This window comes from Panthera tigris, chromosome B1 (assembly GCF_018350195.1).
Source record: "Panthera tigris isolate Pti1 chromosome B1, P.tigris_Pti1_mat1.1, whole genome shotgun sequence".
Taxonomy (NCBI): Eukaryota; Metazoa; Chordata; class Mammalia; order Carnivora; family Felidae; genus Panthera; species Panthera tigris.
The window spans coordinates 104,439,826-104,458,927 of record NC_056663.1 but is presented as its reverse complement, the minus strand read 5'-3'; the positions used below and the strand labels follow the sequence as shown (position 1 = coordinate 104,458,927).

Genomic DNA, 19,102 nt, shown 5'->3' with positions numbered 1-19,102 from the left:
TTCTGGACAAGAGGGGGATGCCTCATCTGAAGGTTTTTTTTTTTTTTAATTTTTTTTTTTTTTAACGTTTATTTATTTTTGAGACAGAGAGAGACAGAGCATGAACGGGGGAGGGTCAGAGAGAGGGAGACACAGAATCTGAAACAGGCTCCAGGCTCTGAGCTGTCAGCACAGAGCCCGACGCGGGGCTCGAACTCACGGACCGTGAGATCATGACCTGAGCCGAAGTCGGACGCTTAACCGACCAAGCCACCCAGGCGCCCCTTTTTTAATTTTTTTTTTAATTTTTTTTTTTTTAACGTCATCTGAAGGTTTTTAAAAATTAGGGGCAGACTAAATCACAAGAGTCACTTTCCACAGGAAATTCAGTCTTTAGAGCATCTTCTGAAACAAACTTTGTGTGGCTGCTGCAGTCAAGCCTCCCTACAGGGCATTCCCCAGCCCTCAGTGATTTGCACTCCATACATGCTATCCAGCAGAGCCCAGATTCTACATATCCGAGTCAGTCCTAGTGATCCCCAAGAGACACTCACTGATTTACACAACGATTTGAGATGAATTCCTCAGCATTCTGTCGGAATTCCTAATAACTGTCTTAAACAAATATTTTTAGGAAATTTGGGGCCATTAGACCTGAAACAAGCTCTTATTAGCCTCACCCCTGACCCTCAAACTTGGGTCCCTCAGAGCAGCCTCTTGATAAAGGGAGGTGGCTTCATGGTGCCAACTTCCATCAGAGCAATGGTAATCCCACTCCATTAATGATTTCAATCACTAATTATTTCAAGGTAAGGCCATGTTTTTGTTATTATCACTTTGTAATCTTTGACATACGAATCTAATCATATTTTTCCAATATCAAGCCTGATTTTTTATGATTGCCAAAAGCACTTTAGTGTATGTATATATATATAATATATATAGTATGTATGATATATATGTACATATTTAATTCGGTTTTTTATTAAATGTTTAAATAACCCCACACAACTGATTAATAGCAAGAACAAGTCTAACAGTAAAAACAAAACATTCAGGAGCTTCTTTGTTTTAATCTATTTTTTTTTTAATAATCAAAGGTCATATTTATTTTTTTAATTATTATTTTTTTTAATATGAAATTTATTGTCCAATTGGTTTCCATACAACACCCAGTGCTCATCCCAACAGGTGCCCTCCTCAATGCCCATCACCCCCTTTCCCCTCCCTCCCACCCCCCATCAACCCTCAGTTTATTCTCAGTTTTTAAGAGTCTCTTATGGTTTGGCTCCCTCCCTCTCTAGCCTTTTTTTTTTTTCCTTCCCCTCCCCCATGGTCTTCTGTTAAGTTTCTCAGGATCCGCTTAAGACTGAAAACATATGGTATGTGTCTTTCTCTGTATGACTTCTTTCACTTAGCATCACACTCTCCAGTTCCATCCACGTTGCTACAAAGGGCCATATTTCATTCTTTCTCATTGCCACGTAGTATTCCATTGTGTATATAAACCACAATTTCTTTATCCATTCGTCAGTTGTTTTAATCTATATTTTAAAACCAAACTCATTGTATTCCAAGCAATAACCAAACTGATGATGCAGGCTTCTTCTATAATATACTTTTCCAAATAAGCCTATACTCTCAAACCACTGCATTATATAATGACCATTCAACACTCCCAAAGCTGCTCTTTCAGAATGTCTTAAGTCTCCGAGTACTGAGAATCAATAATCACATACAAGCCAAAATAATGCACTTTACCTGGTGGAGAACCTGCATGAGATGGGTCCACATAGTGTCCATAATGTGGTGGAGAAAGACCTATTCCAGGCTGGGACTGAGAATAGGGGGGTGTAGCCACATATCCTTGTTGACTCATTATGAAAATATCATTCCAAGGGATAGCTCTACAAAAGAAGCCTGCAACAGAAGAAAAAAAACGTCAACAAGAGATTTTGAGTTACTTAATGCTATTAAAAATAAGAATGCCGTTAGTAAATATTTACAGTGGTTTGAGGAAAATATCAGGTGCACGAGACGTCTTCATATCACACAACATATCATACCATTATCCCCTAAACAGGCTCTAATCATAGCTCTATGGAACTCAGTAACTCGCTTCTATAGGCAAATTCTCAGGCACAAAATATGAATAACAACTTGCCAATCACTTTTTCTTTGGAAGAATGAACTATTTCACAGATAGTCTCCTATGTTTGTGCCTTTGGTTTCCATGGCCCTGTTTCAGCGCAAAGCATGCCACTGGCAATAATCACAGTCATTCGATTCACTGACCAGCACAACTGCCAGTGGTCTGCAACCAAATGTTTTTTGGCTCCTGTCATTTCAGTGCTATCCTAATTAGTAATTTTCGTTAGGCAGTTAGGACGAAGAGAGATCAATAGTCCAACAAATATAGCAGAAGATAAAGGAGCGGATAATGGACTCACTCTGTGAGTCATGAAATGACTAAGGCAGGTTGCAGCCTACAACAATTTGGGAGTTGTCAGTGGTTTCTCATTCAGAGATGACAGACTCTCTTTCTAATTTAAATATCACACTTCTGAAAACATATGCACATATATTTAAGGAACAAAGAAAAAAAGCAATTTCATATATGTTCAGGCAACACACACACACACACAAATGTAACATACCCACCTTGATTCTACTCAGAAGCTAAACATCAATTTGTTTTAAATTTTCCATTTTTTCCAGGTTTCACAAGACAAGAGACATTTCACACAGAACTACTGTCAAAAAATCTTTTGTAACAAAAAAGGCTGTGAATCCTAGCAAAGGAAGTAGGCTTTCACTATAAATATACTAATACTTAGCTGTGTGACATGGGATAAGGTGAAGAACCTCTCTGGGCCTCAGGTCCCTCTTACAAAATAAAGTTTCTAAAGATTTGGCAGATATAAAACACTGATACTACGATTTCTCTCCGGTTTCTTTTACCTGGCATAGAAATACCCTTCCTGTTGTTATTTTACGATACTACCTTTTAAGGTAAATTTCGGTGATACCTGCTAAGCCTTGAAATAGACCTACATTCAGGAAATGTCATTCTTTATTCGGTTTCATTTTCCTATTAAACTATGCGTTTCCAAAATTAAAAGCACCAAGCGAAAATATCGTAAGATCGCTTTCCTCTCCTTGGAAGGAAAGAACTGCAGAGAGGAGAGACAGGAAGAAGCCTGCTGGTCCACTTTGTTACTGACAACACTTTTTTCCCTCCTCCCACTTCAGCAGAGAGAGACGTGGCAGCCTGAGCTTTGGTCAAGCTCATCCAACCAAGCACATTTCGGAAGTCAGCAGGAGCACACACCTACGTAGCAGCCTGTTGCTGAGTGACGGAGAGGCAAGGCCGGGATGTTCACTCCGAACAGCAGGAAGCAAGCAGTCGGGTCCCTCTCTACTGGTCCTGACAGGAATTTGCTTCCTCACGCAGCCCGGTTTGCCACGTCAAACTTCCTCACACAGCACCAAGTTACAGAAACCTGACTCAGCGTCAAGCGGCGACATGGCAGAAAGCCACTTGGCAACAGCAGGCCTAGGATCAAAATCTGGGGAGCCCCAGGCCATTGTCACTGGTCGATTATCGCTGAGGTGTGCCTCTCACCCTGGACCAGGTTCGGATTTGGACAAATTGGTTGCACTCTCAGGATGTCCCGAAGCTTGAAGATACAGTTGCCATTTTTACTATCAATATTTCCGATATTGCCTTCCTCCAAAAAGGAAATTAAGTTGATACGGAGACAAGAAAACCGCTGGCAGTGTCCCTGGAATCTTGGGGCTGGTGAGGACCCTAAGCACGCAGTCCCAGCATCCCAAGACAAAAAGATGGGGGCGGGGGCGGGTAAAAAAATGCCCACGCCCACCCACCCCACCCCCATTATTAAACTGCACGAAAGGGCTGTACGAGCTAAGTATGAGATCTCCCCCGCTGCCCTGCCACAGCTTAGCATCCAGTCTCCCGCCAACCCCCATCCCGGGCCCCGCACCGCACCCCGCTCCAGCTGTGCCTGGGGAGGGGCTGTCCCGCCAGAGCGTAGCTAGGCAGGGCGAGGCATTACCTGTTCTGCTGCCGCACGCCTCTGAACTTCCGAGAGCCTGCGCTCTGCTCCTAGCGCCAGCTGCCCCCGGTGACCCTGCTCCCGCTGCGGCCGCTGCTCCCGCGGCGCCTTTCCCCCGGCCCTGTGTCCCCACAGGCTGGTCTCGCGCACAGAGTTGCAGCTGGGCTGGGAACTGCCACGTCAAACACTCTCCCGGCTGCGCACCCCCAGCGCCGGGGCTCAGACCAGCTGCCGCGCACCCGCCGGCGCACGCGCACAGACGCGACGGAGCGGGGCGGGGCCGGAGGCGGGGCCTGGCCGAGAGAACTGCCGGAGTTTGGGCAGCCCGTCCTTCCTTTTTTTTTTTGTCTATTCTCCTCTTTCTGTGTGTTTTGTTTGTTTGTTTGTTTGTTCCCCTATAACAGGTCAAAATGTTAACGCTGTTGATAAATCAGTGTTTTCACAGCGGAGCCGTGTAGGAAGGCGGGAGTGCGTAATGAGGGTTCATTCATTCTTTCATTCAACAGGTTGCAGCTTCAGCTATTCATTACGTATTACTTGAGTAACTGATATTACAGGTATTGCTTGCTAATACTGGAAGGTACACGATTCAAGACTCCGAAGAGATGAGAGTTTAAAGGCGAATCTGGCACGTGTACACGGACAATTTGATGACGCATTTGTGCAATGCACTACAGAAGAAGGAACGTCCGAAGCAGCTTGGCAACGCGTAAAATAGGTAGACAAAGATGTCCTAACTGAAAAGTGTGGTAAGAGGTGCCTTCATTGAAGCTGAAATTGCTAGACTTCTGTGTATTCCTTCAAGGAATGTCTACAGATTCATTGTGAAGGAGAATGATTGAACCCACCCCAAACAGGAATCAATTCATACATAAGGACCCAGTGTTTAGCTCACTGTGTTGTTAAGAAACAGCTGAGAAAGACAACCTATGTGAGACCTGGGACTTGACTTCTCTATCCAGCCTTAAAAACTAGGACCATCTCGCTGGTTTCTCACAACGCCCCACTGCTAGATAGAAAGGCCTTCAGCCAACCCTAGGTTTGGTATAGCTACCAAACTTACACAAAGCAAACCAAATCAGTGTTTTGTTTTCAAAATATGCTTTTCTCTGGACTACAAGAAGATAAAGACTGCTTGACAAATCCCTTTACTGATGAAATCCTTGGGCAAACACTTGCATGGGTATAATGCTACTGCTGAAATGCTACATGAGTTTTTGCAGGCATTTTAAGTTATTCCAGCATGGTGAAGTCTAATGGTCTCTTTCCCACTTCTCCTTTTTCTACAGCTTTAAAGTGTGATGCCCTGCCCATTGGTTAGATTTGAAAATCTACAATAAAAATTTTGTTTTAAATTTGTTTCCTGTATTCTCAGTATAATGAAAATGTTTGATGAAGTTTAGGAAGCTTTGATCTGTGTTGAAGCAACACAGCTTGTAAGAGCAATAAAAAAAGTTGTCATATCACAGTTATGTCACAATGAATGTAAGAAACAGTAGTCTCTCAGAGATAGGAGAGCTGATTCCTATCAGCTGGTTGGCTTGTTGCCTCTATAAAACCACTAAATTTGAATTTGTAAATTCTTTCTAACTCTTTGTCCAGGGATATCAGACAAACAACTTGTGATTTCAGTACTAAGTGTTGAATTCCTAAATATTTAAAGCTGGAAGGGATTAGATATATGGATAAGTCAGTATTCAGTGAGAAGTGAATTCAACTTAATCACTTATAGATTAATAAACCAAATTTCAGAAAATGAAAATAACCTCCTAGTCTTTTAGTTGGAAGTCATGCCTTCTAATTGTATTTCAAAGTAATTTTTACCTCATTTTTCTTTCTCTTAATATTACTCTGATTTGCTCTTCTCTATTAAATGGTTTTGCCTTTCTCTCCTGTAACTGCCTTATAGTTAAGCTTTCAAATAACTAAGATATTAATAGACCATACAGTTCCACCAGTTACTGGAGTTACCAATCCCAAATTTCTTTTTCTTATGAAATAGACTTCTGGTTTCAGGCCAGTTTCCCTTCTCGTGACCTTATATACCACCCCTTTAGTGACTAACTTCTGACATTACACTTTTTGTAGGATTGTTGGCCTTTACCAGACAGGAGGATCAGCCTGGATTCCCAGCCTTCCTTGGTCCAAACTACCCCACTGTCACCTGATGTCAGCCTCTGATGTTCCATGTATAATTAATGTGGTCACCCTGGTAACCAAATCCTAATTGAAAGGTGAGGTCACAGGGAGTGTCCATGTGCTGGAGTTCTGTGTTCTTTAGGGTCTTTCTGTTCTAAATTTATTCTTATTTATTTACTTTTTAGTAATCTCTTCACCCAACGTGGAGCTGGAACTCATAACCCTGAGATCAAGAGTCACATGCTCCACCGACTGAGCCAGAGCCAGGAACCCCTCTGTTCTAACTGTAAAAGGAAAATAAAGAAGATAATCGATGGTGCAAAAGATTGTATAGAAAGAGAATGAATTACCTGACAATACTCAGGGTTCTTTCTGTTATATATATCCTTTGGAAAAAAACTATGGTGCTCTAAGCATTTATGTAACTTAAGAAATTTGGAGTCTCTGGTTGAAAAGCTACACTTTGAAGAGGATTTATATTTTTTAAAAATGAAATAGCCAAGACTTGGACTGTATTAAACATCTGAAAACACAGTAAATAAGGCCAAATTAAATGGTGGTGGGGAGAAGGGTACATGGTAGGCTAACTTGAGCAGCAACCAATAACAGTAACAATACAGTTTAAATGATCATCAAGAGCCAGACGCAAAGGTACTTCTGGAAATTACTTCTTTCTCTATTTTTTTAATACCAGTTTTATTGAAATATAATTAACAATTCGCCCATTTAAAGTATACAGTCCTGTGGGTTTCAGTATGTTTACAGAGTTGTATAGCCATCACCACAATCAATTTTAGAATATTTTCATCCCTCCCCAATAAACCCTGCCCATTAGTAGTCACTGCCTTTTCCCTACTACCCTCCCATTCTACAACCCTAGGCAACCACTGGTCTACTTTTTATCTGTAAAGATTTCCTATCCTAGACACTTCATATAAATGGAATCATATAATACATAGCCCTTTGTGACTACCCTTTCACTTAGCATAATGTTTCCTTTTTTTTTTTTAAGTTTATTTATTTAAAGAGAGACAGAGACAGCACACGTGGGGAAGGGCAGAGATAGAGGGAGAGAGAGAGAATCCAAAGCAGGCTCCATGCTGCCAGCACAGAGACCAATGCATGGCTCAAATCCATGAAACTGTGAGATCATAACCCGAGCTGAAACCAAGAGGTAGACACTTAACGGACGGAGCCACCCAGGTGCCCCTAGCATAATGTTTTCAAGGTTCATCCATGAAGTAGTATGTATTAGTACTTATTTCCTTATTGCCAAATAATATCCCATTGTATGGATATAACACATTTCACTATCCATTCATCAGTTGATGGGCAGTTAGGTTGCTTCCCCCTTTTGGCTATTATGAATAATTTCATGAACATTCATGTACAAATTTTTGTTTAGATATACATTTTTAATATTCTTGGGAACTTCAAATAAACAACGTAGTTTCAACGTAGTTTTTGGAGCAGTCTGGCTTCAAAGGCTGTGCTCTTAGCAATTAGGCAATGTTGCCACTCTGTATGAGATTTTATTTTTAAAATAAAAGAGGCAATATCACCCCCCATACAAAAAGACAATAAAAAAATAATTAAAATTGAAATCTCTGGTGACAATGTAACTTACCAAAGCTGATTCTAGAAGAAATATTTTTTTAGAGTTAAAATATAGAGTTACCATATGGCCCAGCAGTTTCACTCCTAGCTAGAATTACTTTGCTAATATCTTGAATATCTTGCTCTGAGTATGCTGCATTACTTATGTCATCAGCCATAGATTGGGCAGTGTGACATCACACTGCCAGGTCAAGTTGACTCAGGTTTGAATCCTGAAACTATCACTCACTACTAGCTATATGAGTTTTACTTATTTAACATTTATTAAGCACTCACTATAAGCTGGATGCTGTACTAAACACTGTGGATATGAAGTTGGATGAGACACTGCTCTAGCTATTAAAAGTTCATGGAAGAGTACAGGGATTGGCAAACTACAAAATCTGGCCCACCTGCTTATTTTTGTACAGCCTGCAAGCTGAAAATGGTTTTTATATTTTTAGATAGTTGAAAAAAATCAAAAGAAGAATAATATTTCGTGACACATAAAAATTATATGAAATTCAAATTTCAATGTCCATAAATAAGGTTTTATTGGAACACAGCCATGCTTTTCATTATTATACTCTCTGTGGTTGCTTTTGCACTACAGCAGCAGAGTTGAGTAGTTGTGACATTTCCCACAAAACTCAAAAAACCTAAAATATATACTACCTGGCCCTTTAAAGAAAAAGCTTGCCGACACTTGGTCTGGTGGGACCTATAAGTATGGTACAGTGGATTAGAGTTCTATGAGAAGACTAAGTTGCCGTGGGAAAATGTAAGAAGAGACATTGAGCCCAGACTTGGAAAGTGAGAGATATCTCCCTGATGGAGGTGGCATCTGAACTGAGTCCCTGAGGACAAAAATGAGTTAGAAAAAAAAGGAGTGAGAGGTAGCAGGAATGAAAGAGGGAAGACAAGGAATCTGGGGCATTCAGAGGTGAGATGGTCTAGTACAGCTCAAAGGTGGGGTTCTAAAGGAGTGAGGAGAGGAATGAGATAGATAGATAGATAGATAGATAGATAGATAGATAGATAGATAGATAGATAGATTCATCTCTATGAGATCAGGTAGGTGGGCTAGGCTAGCTCTTGAGGGCCCTCAAAGGCTCTGGAGAGGCAATGAAAAATTTTAAGCAAAGGAATGATTCAATGATTTTTTTTTTCCCCAGAAATCAATCTGGCAGACAAGGGATAAGGCTCTGCAGTCAGACCAAGTCATGACTTCTGTTTCTGCCAGTTACTGGCTATGTGTTCCCTCCCTAAACTTCAGTATTCTCATCAATAAAAATGGGAGTAATTATAATACTAATCACAAAATTTTTTGTAGTAATTAAAGGAAATAATGCAGGTAAAGTACTTGGTACAGTGTTTGGCACATAATACATGCTCAATAATGTTGTTATGGCACCATCAAAATAACTATCATTATTAACAGCATATCTGTGACGATGGAATTAAGGAGATAAAGTCTAAGGATGAAACCCTGGGGAATCCTGTAATGAATGCACATTCTAAGCTTACTAACCTTGGTGTACTCGTAAATTTGGGATATTACATTCCTCTCATTGTTATCATGAACATTTAATGATATGAAACAAAGTGTTATGGAACAAAGTAAAAGTAGAGCAGGGTGAGGGGGATTGGGACTGCCAAGTGGGTGATGGGTTGTTTTATGTGGGATAATTAATGATTGTAGTACTTCATAGAGTACTTAGGGTAGGGGTCTGTGGTGCCTGAAGGCATGCCACTCAGAGCTCCCTCCAAGGTTACCTACTCCCAGGCATGTAAATGGATGACATCCTTCAGCTGTTATGCCTTTCACAACACCATTCATCCCAAAGCAAATATTCTTCTCAGCAGTTCAAGCCAATGACTGAGCATAGTAAGCCTACTGAAGTCAGACTACTTTTTCCCAGCATGGGACCCCTCTAGTAAGACATCTTTCCTCCGGGGTGCCTGAGTGGCTCAGTCGATTAAGTGGTTGACTCTTGATATTGGCTCAGGTCATGATCTCACGATTCATGAGTTCGAGCCCCACTTCAGGCTCTGCACACTGACAGCGCAGACCCTGCTTTGGATTCTCTGTCTCCCTCTTTCTCTTCCTCTCCCCTGCTTACTCTGTGTCTCTGTCTCTCTCAAAATAAATAAATAAACTTTAAAAAAAAAAAAAAAGGAATCTTTCCTGTGGGGTTTCCATTGTCCTGGCTGAGGTTTTCTCAGAACTGCATCGCAATACGAGGCTCATCCTACCCAGACCTCCTACCTCCTTCTCCTCTTTTCACAGGTGTTGGATCTGCATGGTACCAGAAGCCTTTTTCCCTTCTTCTCCTGCTCTTGTTCCCTCTCTTCTACTCTTCAAAGGTGGTTTCCCCAGTCACTCTGTTGTGTGTCTAATTCCATGTTGGCATCTGCTTTTTGGGAGACCTGGATTGACACACCTGACAGAGGTGAGATTTGAACAAGACCTTAAAGGAGGTAATAGAGTTAGCCACGCAGATCACCTGGGGGCAGAGTATTTCAGGCAGAAGAGCCCCCAAAAGTCCCTAAATCAGAAAGGAGGGTGCCTGGCATGTTCCAGGAACAGGAGTCCGGCAAACCTGGGGTGGAGGAAATGAGGGGAAAGTTGTAGGAGAGGAGAGACAAAAGGTTAAAAAGGGAAGTGAATGGTGTAGGGCCCTTTAGTCCATTTTAAAGAGTTTTGAGGGTGCCCAGGTGACTCGGTTAGGCATCTGACTCTTGATTTTGGCTCAGGTCATGATCTCATGGTCTATGAGTTTGAACCCCGTATAGGGCTTTGTGCTAACAGTGTGGAACCTACTTAGGATTCTCTTTCTCCTTCTCTCTGCCCTTCCCCCCCCCCCCCAGCGCTCGCTCGCTCGCTCTCTCTCTCTCTCTCTCTCCCCCTCTCTCAAAAATAAGTAAAAATAAACTTAAAAAAATAAAGAGTTTTGTTTTTTCTCTGATTTAAAAAGGAGTCATTTCAGGTTTTAAAGTGAGGAATGAGGGAGCACCTGGGTGGCTCAGTCAGATAAGCCTCTGACTTCAGCTCAGGTCATGATCTCATGGCTCATGAGTTCAAGCCCCATGTAGGGCTCCATGCTGACAGCTCAGAGCCTGGAGCCTGTTTTAGAGTCTGTGTCTCCCTCTCTCTCTCTCCCACCCTCACTTGTGCTCTGTATCTCTCTCTCTCAAAAATAAATAAACATTAAAAAAATTTAAAGTGAATGACATGATCTGACTTACTTGCCTCTGTGTGTGTGTGTGTGTGTGTGTGTGTGTGCGCGTGCATGTGTGTATTTGCTAATATGGGAAGCAGCATCTCTTTATAAAGAATATGGTGTTCAGAAAACATTTCTTTTACAAAGTCTCAGTGAGATTTTAGGCCTCAGAAATTTATCCTTTAATCATTTGGTTTCTCACAGGTTTTCTTGATGGTGGCTAAGATTTGAGGAGGAATAGTAAATGTAGTTTTATAACGTGCTTTAAAAGCTGGTGGAAAATTGAGTCGTGCCTGCTGCACAGCCATAGTTCTATATTCATAGCTCACCCCTTACTCGGACCACATTTCTGACTTCAAAGATTTTCCAATTGATGAAGTCAATGATATATGTCTCAGTATTTTCACTGCACTGATTTTCTTGATCAAAGAAGGAGAGCAGACACTTACGACATGGATGAAACCCAACTTTTGTTTAACAGAATGCTTACAAGAAAGGTACTCTCACCTTTCTAATATTGAAAGCTTGGGGTGTAGCAGGTTTCTCACACAGAGAGTTATGACACCGAGGCTTTTCTTTCCAGGAAGCAACTTTATTTGTGCCGGTATGCGCTCAGTTGGTTTGTACCCAAAAAACTGAGCCCCGAACACCAGGTGGCGTAGTCTTTTATACATTTTCTACTTCTTTGTTTTCCAAATATGGATAATGTATTGGCATACACTCTGATGTTACAGGCTCATGAGGGAAGTCACTCTAGCCAGGTTGCCTTCCCTTAACGTGAGGTCTATTTCTTTAGGGAGGGGACTCTACCACAGGGGCACCTGGCTGGCTCAGTTGGTAGAGTGTGCAACTCTTGATCTCAGGGTCCCGAGTTCAAGGCCACATTGGGAATGGGGCCTACTTGAAAGAAAGAAAGAAAGAAAGAAAGAGAGAGAGAGAGAGAGAGAGAGAGAGAGAGAAATAGGCACTCAAAGTGCCCTGTCTACCGATTTGAAAGCTTATGATGTGCTATTCTGTAACAAATATTTCCCTTTTTGCTATCAGGATTGAACTGAGAAATAAAAAGGACCAGATAACTCACTGAATAATGGTCAGAAGAAGTAGCAAAGGTACTAGCTATTTGAAGTCACTGCTTCGATATATGCTTATTAACAAGAAATTATTTTCTTTTGATTCCTTCCTCAAATCCTCTTACTTGATTATCTAGAAGTATAATGCAATTCTGTATTGTTATTCTGCAATTCTATATTGTCATTGTAAATAACAATATAGAATTGCATTATATAGTGTTAGAAATTTAAATTACCAGAAATTTAGATTTTGGAATATCACATTGTGGCAGAAACTGCTAATATTTCTGGAGTATCCATCCTTCTCCTGAGTTTTAGCTGATGTGGGGCTGCACAGCCAGGAGACCGTGGCTCCAGCCTTCCTTACAGCTGGTTGTAGCTCTGGGACTCACTGACCAGAGTGGAAATTATATGCAACTTCTTTGTTTCATCCTTAAAATTTTCAGCCTGATGAATTTTCTCTCACTTTCCTGCAGGCTGTAATGTAGATGGTAGTGGTCAAGCCAAATGAACCCTTGGGGTAAGGACAGTTCTCTGGGATTGGTGGAAAGAATGTGAAGGAAACTTTGGTGCCTAGGTAGCTTCATGAACCAGAGTCACCAACTCACCTTGAGCCCCATGTCTGCTTCTGAGCTGTTACATGAGAGAAAAATAACTGTATGAAGTTTGAGCCACTGGTTTTGTGTGGGGAGGGGGACCTCTTAAACAAATAATCATATTCTTACAATTATATTAAAAAAATTTTTTTTGATGTTTATTTATTTTTGAGAGACAGAGAGTGGGTGGGTGAGGGGCAAAGAGAAAGAAGGAGACACAGAAGCCAAAGCAGGCTCCAGGCTCTGAGCTGTCAGCACAGGGCCCAATGCGGGGCTCGAACTCACAAGCCATGAGATCATGATCTGAGCCAAAGCCTGATGCTTAACTGACTGAGCCACTCAGGTGCCCAAAATTAGTGTATTTAAAAATTAAATAAGACACTTTTAAATTTTACTTATCAGGGTAAATCTACCATAAACCAACATACAGAACAGCATATAGACTAGAATCACAAAAGAACTGTCGATTAGAGTGAATTAACCACAGAGGAGCAAATGAGTGGACAGTTTGGCAATTCTATTGTTTTAATGGAGTCTCATGTTGAAAACATACCCTAATGGGTAAGGGTGGAGTTTTCTTTTGAAAGGAGCTGATGTTTCTATTGTTCACGGTTCACTAGCCAAGAACTAAAGGTGACTTTTTGGACTTTCTCCTTTCCCCTAGATCTAAGAGTTGATTCTAAATACAAGAGACACAAAGAAGACTCCAAATATACTGATCGAACTGGGAGTAGGTCTGGAGAGCTCATCCTGACCTCATAAAGGTTCTGTGTTGGCAGCAGTGAGAGTGGGAGTCTGTTTCCTCTGGTGCACCCTTCAGCCTCCCAGGAGCCCCATCTCCATGAACGCGAGCCAAGAGCAACTGTTTAGAAGTGAGAAGGCCAGGCAGGGTTCTCTTTACAATCTGAGGAGTGGAGAAGTCATAGGTGACTGAACATGGTGGCAAGACCCAGTCAGAATGGACGAATCTGAGGACTGTATTCAGAAGTGTATGGAATTCAGCATCCAGAGGAGCCTTCAGAAACAGCTGCATCGCCCTGAATGGGGACTGAATTTAGTGAACGGGTGGCTTATCCCATAATAATTTGGGCTATTTTTAATTTTTTTATGTTTACTTATTTTTTTTTTTGAGAGAGAGACAGAGACAGAGAGACAGAGGGAGACACAGAATCTGACACAGGCTGCAGGCTCTGAGCTGTCAGCACAGAGCCCCATTCAGGGCTGGAACTCACAATCCTGGAGATCATGACCTGAGCCGAAGTTAGACACTAAACAGACTGGAGCCACCCAGACGCTGCATGGGTTATTTTTTAAAGTGTAACTTTATATTACAATCACAGGCATCTAAGATTTTTATAGATACATATACAATTGTGTTGGAGAAGGTCATCCAGAGGACATGACCGCCAGTTGACCCTAGAGCTGAATCCGGGCAATCAGAAGCTCCTCTTCCCAGCCCCTGTCCTTGCAAGTATGTTCTGCCCACAAGGGCAGATGGGACCAATTTTCAAGGATACAGCCTTTAGAAAGGTTGTTGTTGAACTATCTGGACAGTGTATGTGATCAAATCCCATTAAGGCCTCTATATAAACTTTAAAGATTCTGTCAGCAGGTGCAGAAATCTACTCCTCTAGCGGCAGCTGAAGACAAGCCTCCTAAGTAAGTTCCCTTACTTTTTCTTTTTTTCTTTCAATGTTTACTTTTGAGAGAGACAGAGTGTGAGCAGGGGAGGGGCAGAAAGAGAGGGAGACACAGAATCTGAAGTAGGCTCCAGGCTCTGGGCTGTCAGCACAGAGCCCAACTTACGCAGGGCAGAACCCATGAAACGTAGGATCATGACCTGAACTGAAGCGGGACCCTTAATCCTTAACTGACTGAGCCACCCAGGTGCCCCAGTTCCCTTGCTTATTAAAACCGCCACCTTGCTATCTGGAGTGGCCGCTCAGTCCTTGCCCTCTGTGTACTCCACCAGTTTGTGGACCAACTATGTGTTTACTTCACTAACAAGTGGTATTTTATTGCCTCCTAAGGAAACACCTTCTTTTTAGAGTTAGGTTTTCAAGACTTGTTTAAAAGTTGAGAGTTTTCTTATCTGGTGCAACTGTAGGTTCAAACTTTGTTCTAACTATTAAAAGGAAAATGGAATGGGGGTTGTGAATTGCCTCAGAAATTGCGAAAAGTCGAATTGTTTTTAAATGGTTAAAGATGCTGAACGAATATCTTTGTTGAAGAACTAATAAAATGTCAATATAAATTTATGTTCATTGCCTTTAACAGACATATAGGAACATAATAATTAATTACTTATTATCTTTCTTTGGACCTTCTATCTAACTGTTCAGGATTTATAGGCAACTGGTTTGAATAGTACACTTTACTGAGGTGGAGAAAACTATGTGAGGAGGGATGAGGGTGGGGAATAGGGTTCAGGTTAGGACATGTTATATTTGAGATTTATATGAGACATCAAATATTAATATTAGGTATGAATTGCAATATTTCAACCTGAGGTCAGAGAAGTCTGGTCTGGAAATACCAAATGTAAGAATAATCATCTTGGATAAGAAGTTCTGACTGTAATATTTAACAAACTTAGTTTAGGTTCATGGAATATCTAGTTGTATTTCACATTTAAATGACTAACAGAATTGGAGTTCAGGAAAGAATTGAATAGAAGATAAAGAATGCAGCCCTATGTACATCACCAGAGCCCTATGTACATCAAAACAGAGCCAGCTGAGTGGATGCATAAAAGATGTTCTAAGACCATGTCATTTCAATAAAGCAAAAGCAAAAGTTGTTTTCTGAAGGCAACAAGTTAGATTTAGTTTGCATTCTTCCATTGCTTTTTTTGAATTCTTGGCTTTTAAAGTGCACTCATATTTAATTTTTATTGCTAATTAATATTAATATTTAGTTAATTGAAAATTTCATTATTTGAAGAGTGTTTCAAGGTGATATAAAATGCATACATCTTAATTTAACTTGAATAAAGGTTTAGGCTTCAATGCAGCATAGAAAAAAGTAGGAAGGAAATGAAAGAACAGTTCTAAGTTGAAATAATTCACTCAATAGTTTATTTTTTAGCTGGTTGTAATTTTAGACATATTATGTAAATATTAGTGAAACGCAAATATACATTTTAAAATACTTTATACATCAGAAAACCAATTTTTAAAAAAAATTTTCAACATTTATTTATTTTTGATAGAGAGAGAGAGAGTCAGAGATAGAGGCTGAGACAGATCACAAGCAGGGGATGGGCAGAGAAAGAAGGAAACAGAGAATCTGAAGCAGGCTCCAGGCTCTAAGCTGTCAGCACAGAACCCAACACAGGGCTTGACTCCACGAACCGTGAAATTATGACCTGAGCCAAAGTCGAACACTTTACCAACTGAGCCACCTAGTCACCCCCAGAAAATGAATTTTAATGAATGCTTTCATATAAAAAAGCCATTGTTCAAAAAAAATAAAGTTTTAATTAAACTAATATATTCTCTGGAATTGAAACAAAACCTAAAGGATGATTTATGAAATAATAAATATTAAATTCATGTTGCTAGTATTGAACTTTAGTTATAGCTCCTTTTTATTTTTTAACATCTTCATTGACATATAACTGACATACAACAAGCTGCACATACTTAAAGTGTTCGATTTGATGTTTTTGACATATGTACATGCCAGTGAAATCATCATAATTAAAATAACAAATCCACCACCCCTAAAAGCTTCCTTGTACTCCTTTGTAATCACTTCTTCCTTATTCTCTCTACCCTTCAGCTCCCAAGAAACCATTGATCTGCTTTCTGTCAAAGATTTGTTTGTGTTTTCTAGAATTTTATACAGGTAGAATCATATTGTATATGCTATTTTGGGGGTGGGTGGGATGACTTTCTTTACTTAATTATGTTGAGATTTATCTATTTGTGTATGTGCACTGGTAGGTCATTCCTCTTTATTGTTAAGTAAGTTGCCATTGAATGGATGTATCACACTTTGTTTATCTATATTGGCTGATGGACGTTGGATTATCCACTTTGGGGCTTTTCCAAACGAAGCTGATATAACCATTTATGTACACATCCTTGTATGGACATATCCTTTCATTTCTTTCAGAGAAATACCTAGGAGTAGAATAGTTGGGTCACAATAGTTGGGTTGATGTACGTTTAATTTTTTAAGATATTGCCAGACTCTTTTCCAAAGTGGTGTGGCATTTCATGTTATCACCAACAGTAAGTGAGAATTATAGGTCCTCCGTATCCTCTCCAGAACTTGGTATGGTCAGTGTTTTTGATTTTAGAAGTTCTCATAGTTGTTTAGTGGCATCTCACGGTAGTTTTAATTTGCATTTCTCCAATGCCTAAGGTTGTCAAGCATATTTTCATGTGTTTATTTGCCATCTATACATCATACTTGGTAAAGTGTCTGTTCAAATATTTTGCTCATTTTCATTTGGTTGTTTTATTTCTTACTATTGAGTTTTTGGGATTTCTTCACAAGTCCTTTATCAGACATGCTATTTGCAAATATTTTCAGTCAGACTGTGGCTTGGTTTTTCATTCCTTTTTTTTTTTTAAGTTTGTTTATTTATTTTTTATTTATTTATTTATTTAGAGACCGAGATAGCATGAGCAGGGGAGGGGTAGAGAGAATGGGAGAGAGAGAGAGAATCCCAAGCAGGTTTGGCACTCACAGGGCAGGTATTGACTCATAAAACTGTAAGATCATGACTTGAGCCAAAATCGAGAGTTGGACACTTAACCAACAGAGCAACTCAGGCACCCCAGTTTTTCATTCTTTAATAGTGTCTTTTGAAGAGAATTTCTTAATTTTTATGAAATTCAATTTACTAATTTTTCTTTTATAAATCATGCTTTTGGCATTATATCTAAGAAATCTTTAACTCAATCACAAAGACATCTATGTTTTCTTCTAGATGTTTTATAGTTTTAGGTTTTTCAGTTTTGTCTGTGATTTATTTAGAGTTAATTTATGAAGATAGATCATTCTAAGTCATGAAATAAATCTCAATAAATTTAAAAGGATTTAAGTCATACAAAATTTATTCTCTGACTGTAATTGAATTAAATTAGAAATCAGTTACAATGATCTGGAACAATCCCAGATATTTGGAAACTAAATATTATATTTCTGTGTACCCACTGGTCAGTAAGATCAAAAGGGAAATTAAAAATGATTTTGAGGTAAATGAAAGTATGGCATGTCAAACTTTGTGGGATGTAGCAGAAGCATTATTTAGGGGAAAAATCTATAGCACTAAAATGCTTATTGGAAAAGAAGAAAGACCATTACATTAATGATGCCAGTTTACAACATAAGGCGCTAGAAAAAGAAGAACAAACGAGACCTAAAGTAAACTGTAAAAAGGAAACAATAAAGATCAGAGTTGGGAAACCCGTCAAATAGAGAACAGAAAGATAATAGATAAAAGCAGTGAAAATCAAATGATGGCTCTTCAAGACAGTAAAATTGGCAATCTTCTAGCCAGACAGATCAGGAAGGAGAGAGATGGAGTGGGAGAGAGACAGCACTAGAGACACAACACAAATTACCATATCAGGAATGAGACATAACATCACTATAAATTATACCAATATTAAAAAATAATAAGAGAATATTATGAATAACTTTATGCCAATGAATTTTATAGTTTAATTAACAAAGTTCACTGAAAAAAGAAACAAATAACCTGAATAGTCTTACATCTATTAAGCTGAAATTGTAATTTAAAACTTTCTGAGAGATATATTCTAGGCTCAGATGTCCTCATTACTAAATTCTACCAAATATTTAAGGAAGAAAAGAACCCAATTCTATAAAAATTATTCAAAAAATTGAATAAGATATGATAACTCCCAAATAATTCTGTAATGCTCCATTACCTAATACCAATACCAGATAAAGTCATTAAAAGGGAAAAATATACAAATTAATATTGCTCATAAGTATAGGTACAAATATTAACAAAATTTTAGCATGTCAAATGAAAACAATATGTAAAAAGGATAAATATATTTTGACCAAGTGGAGTTTCTTCCAGGAATGCAAGACTAGTTTAGCGTTCAAAAAAGCAATGTACTTTACCACATAAAGAGATTAAAAAGAAAAAAAAACGTACAATTATCTCAGCAAACACAGAAAAAGGCATGTGACAAAATCCAGCATCCATACTGATGAAAATTCTCAGTGAACTAGGAAAAAAAAAATAAACTTCTTAAACCTTATAATAGGCATTTTCAAAAAATTTTCAATGATGAAAAATTGAATTACTTTCACCAAAGATGAAAAATGATACTAGAATGTTTGCTCTTATCTCCTTATTCAACACTGTACTAGAGGTTCTAGACAGTGCAATATGGCAGGGGGAAAAAGAGCCATCTTGTTTGGAAAAA

At 39.5% G+C, this 19,102-nt stretch overlaps 2 protein-coding genes and 1 long non-coding RNA gene across 12 annotated transcripts in view; 2 read left to right on the top strand and 1 right to left on the bottom strand.

Annotated features, from left to right (window-relative positions):
- Positions 1-7,843, bottom strand: part of SEC24D (SEC24 homolog D, COPII coat complex component) — a 108,082-nt gene extending 100,239 nt beyond the window's left edge. For 2 of the 7 annotated variants that reach the window (XM_042983990.1, XM_015539992.2), the window contains exons 1-2: positions 6,136-6,249; positions 1,741-1,899 (exon numbers count right to left, since the gene is read on the bottom strand). In XM_042983990.1, the coding sequence (XP_042839924.1) occupies positions 1,741-1,899; positions 6,136-6,247 (271 nt within the window). In that variant the 5' untranslated portion in view covers positions 6,248-6,249. Of the gene's footprint in view, positions 1-1,740; positions 1,900-2,640; positions 2,663-3,310; positions 3,542-4,058; positions 4,236-6,135; positions 6,253-7,824 lie in introns of those variants that run through there. The other 5 variants (XM_042983994.1, XM_042983991.1, XM_042983992.1 and 2 more) reach the window with 5 other exon arrangements.
- Positions 4,250-7,151, top strand: LOC122237972. 2 transcript variants are annotated; one of them, XR_006216820.1, is made up of 3 exons: positions 4,250-4,776; positions 6,147-6,292; positions 6,383-7,151. It is a non-coding gene; the product is annotated as an uncharacterized LOC122237972 (long non-coding RNA). The 2 variants fall into 2 exon arrangements; XR_006216819.1 differs by having other exon boundaries at positions 4,250-4,807.
- Positions 7,844-13,528: 5,685 nt separating the features above from the next.
- The window catches only part of SYNPO2 (synaptopodin 2), a 209,984-nt gene continuing 204,410 nt past the window's right edge, over positions 13,529-19,102 (top strand). For 2 of the 3 annotated variants that reach the window (XM_042983988.1, XM_042983986.1), the window contains exon 1: positions 13,944-14,342. The gene's annotated coding sequence lies outside the window, so the exon portion shown is untranslated. Of the gene's footprint in view, positions 13,556-13,943; positions 14,343-19,102 lie in introns of those variants that run through there. The other variant, XM_042983987.1, reaches the window with a different exon arrangement.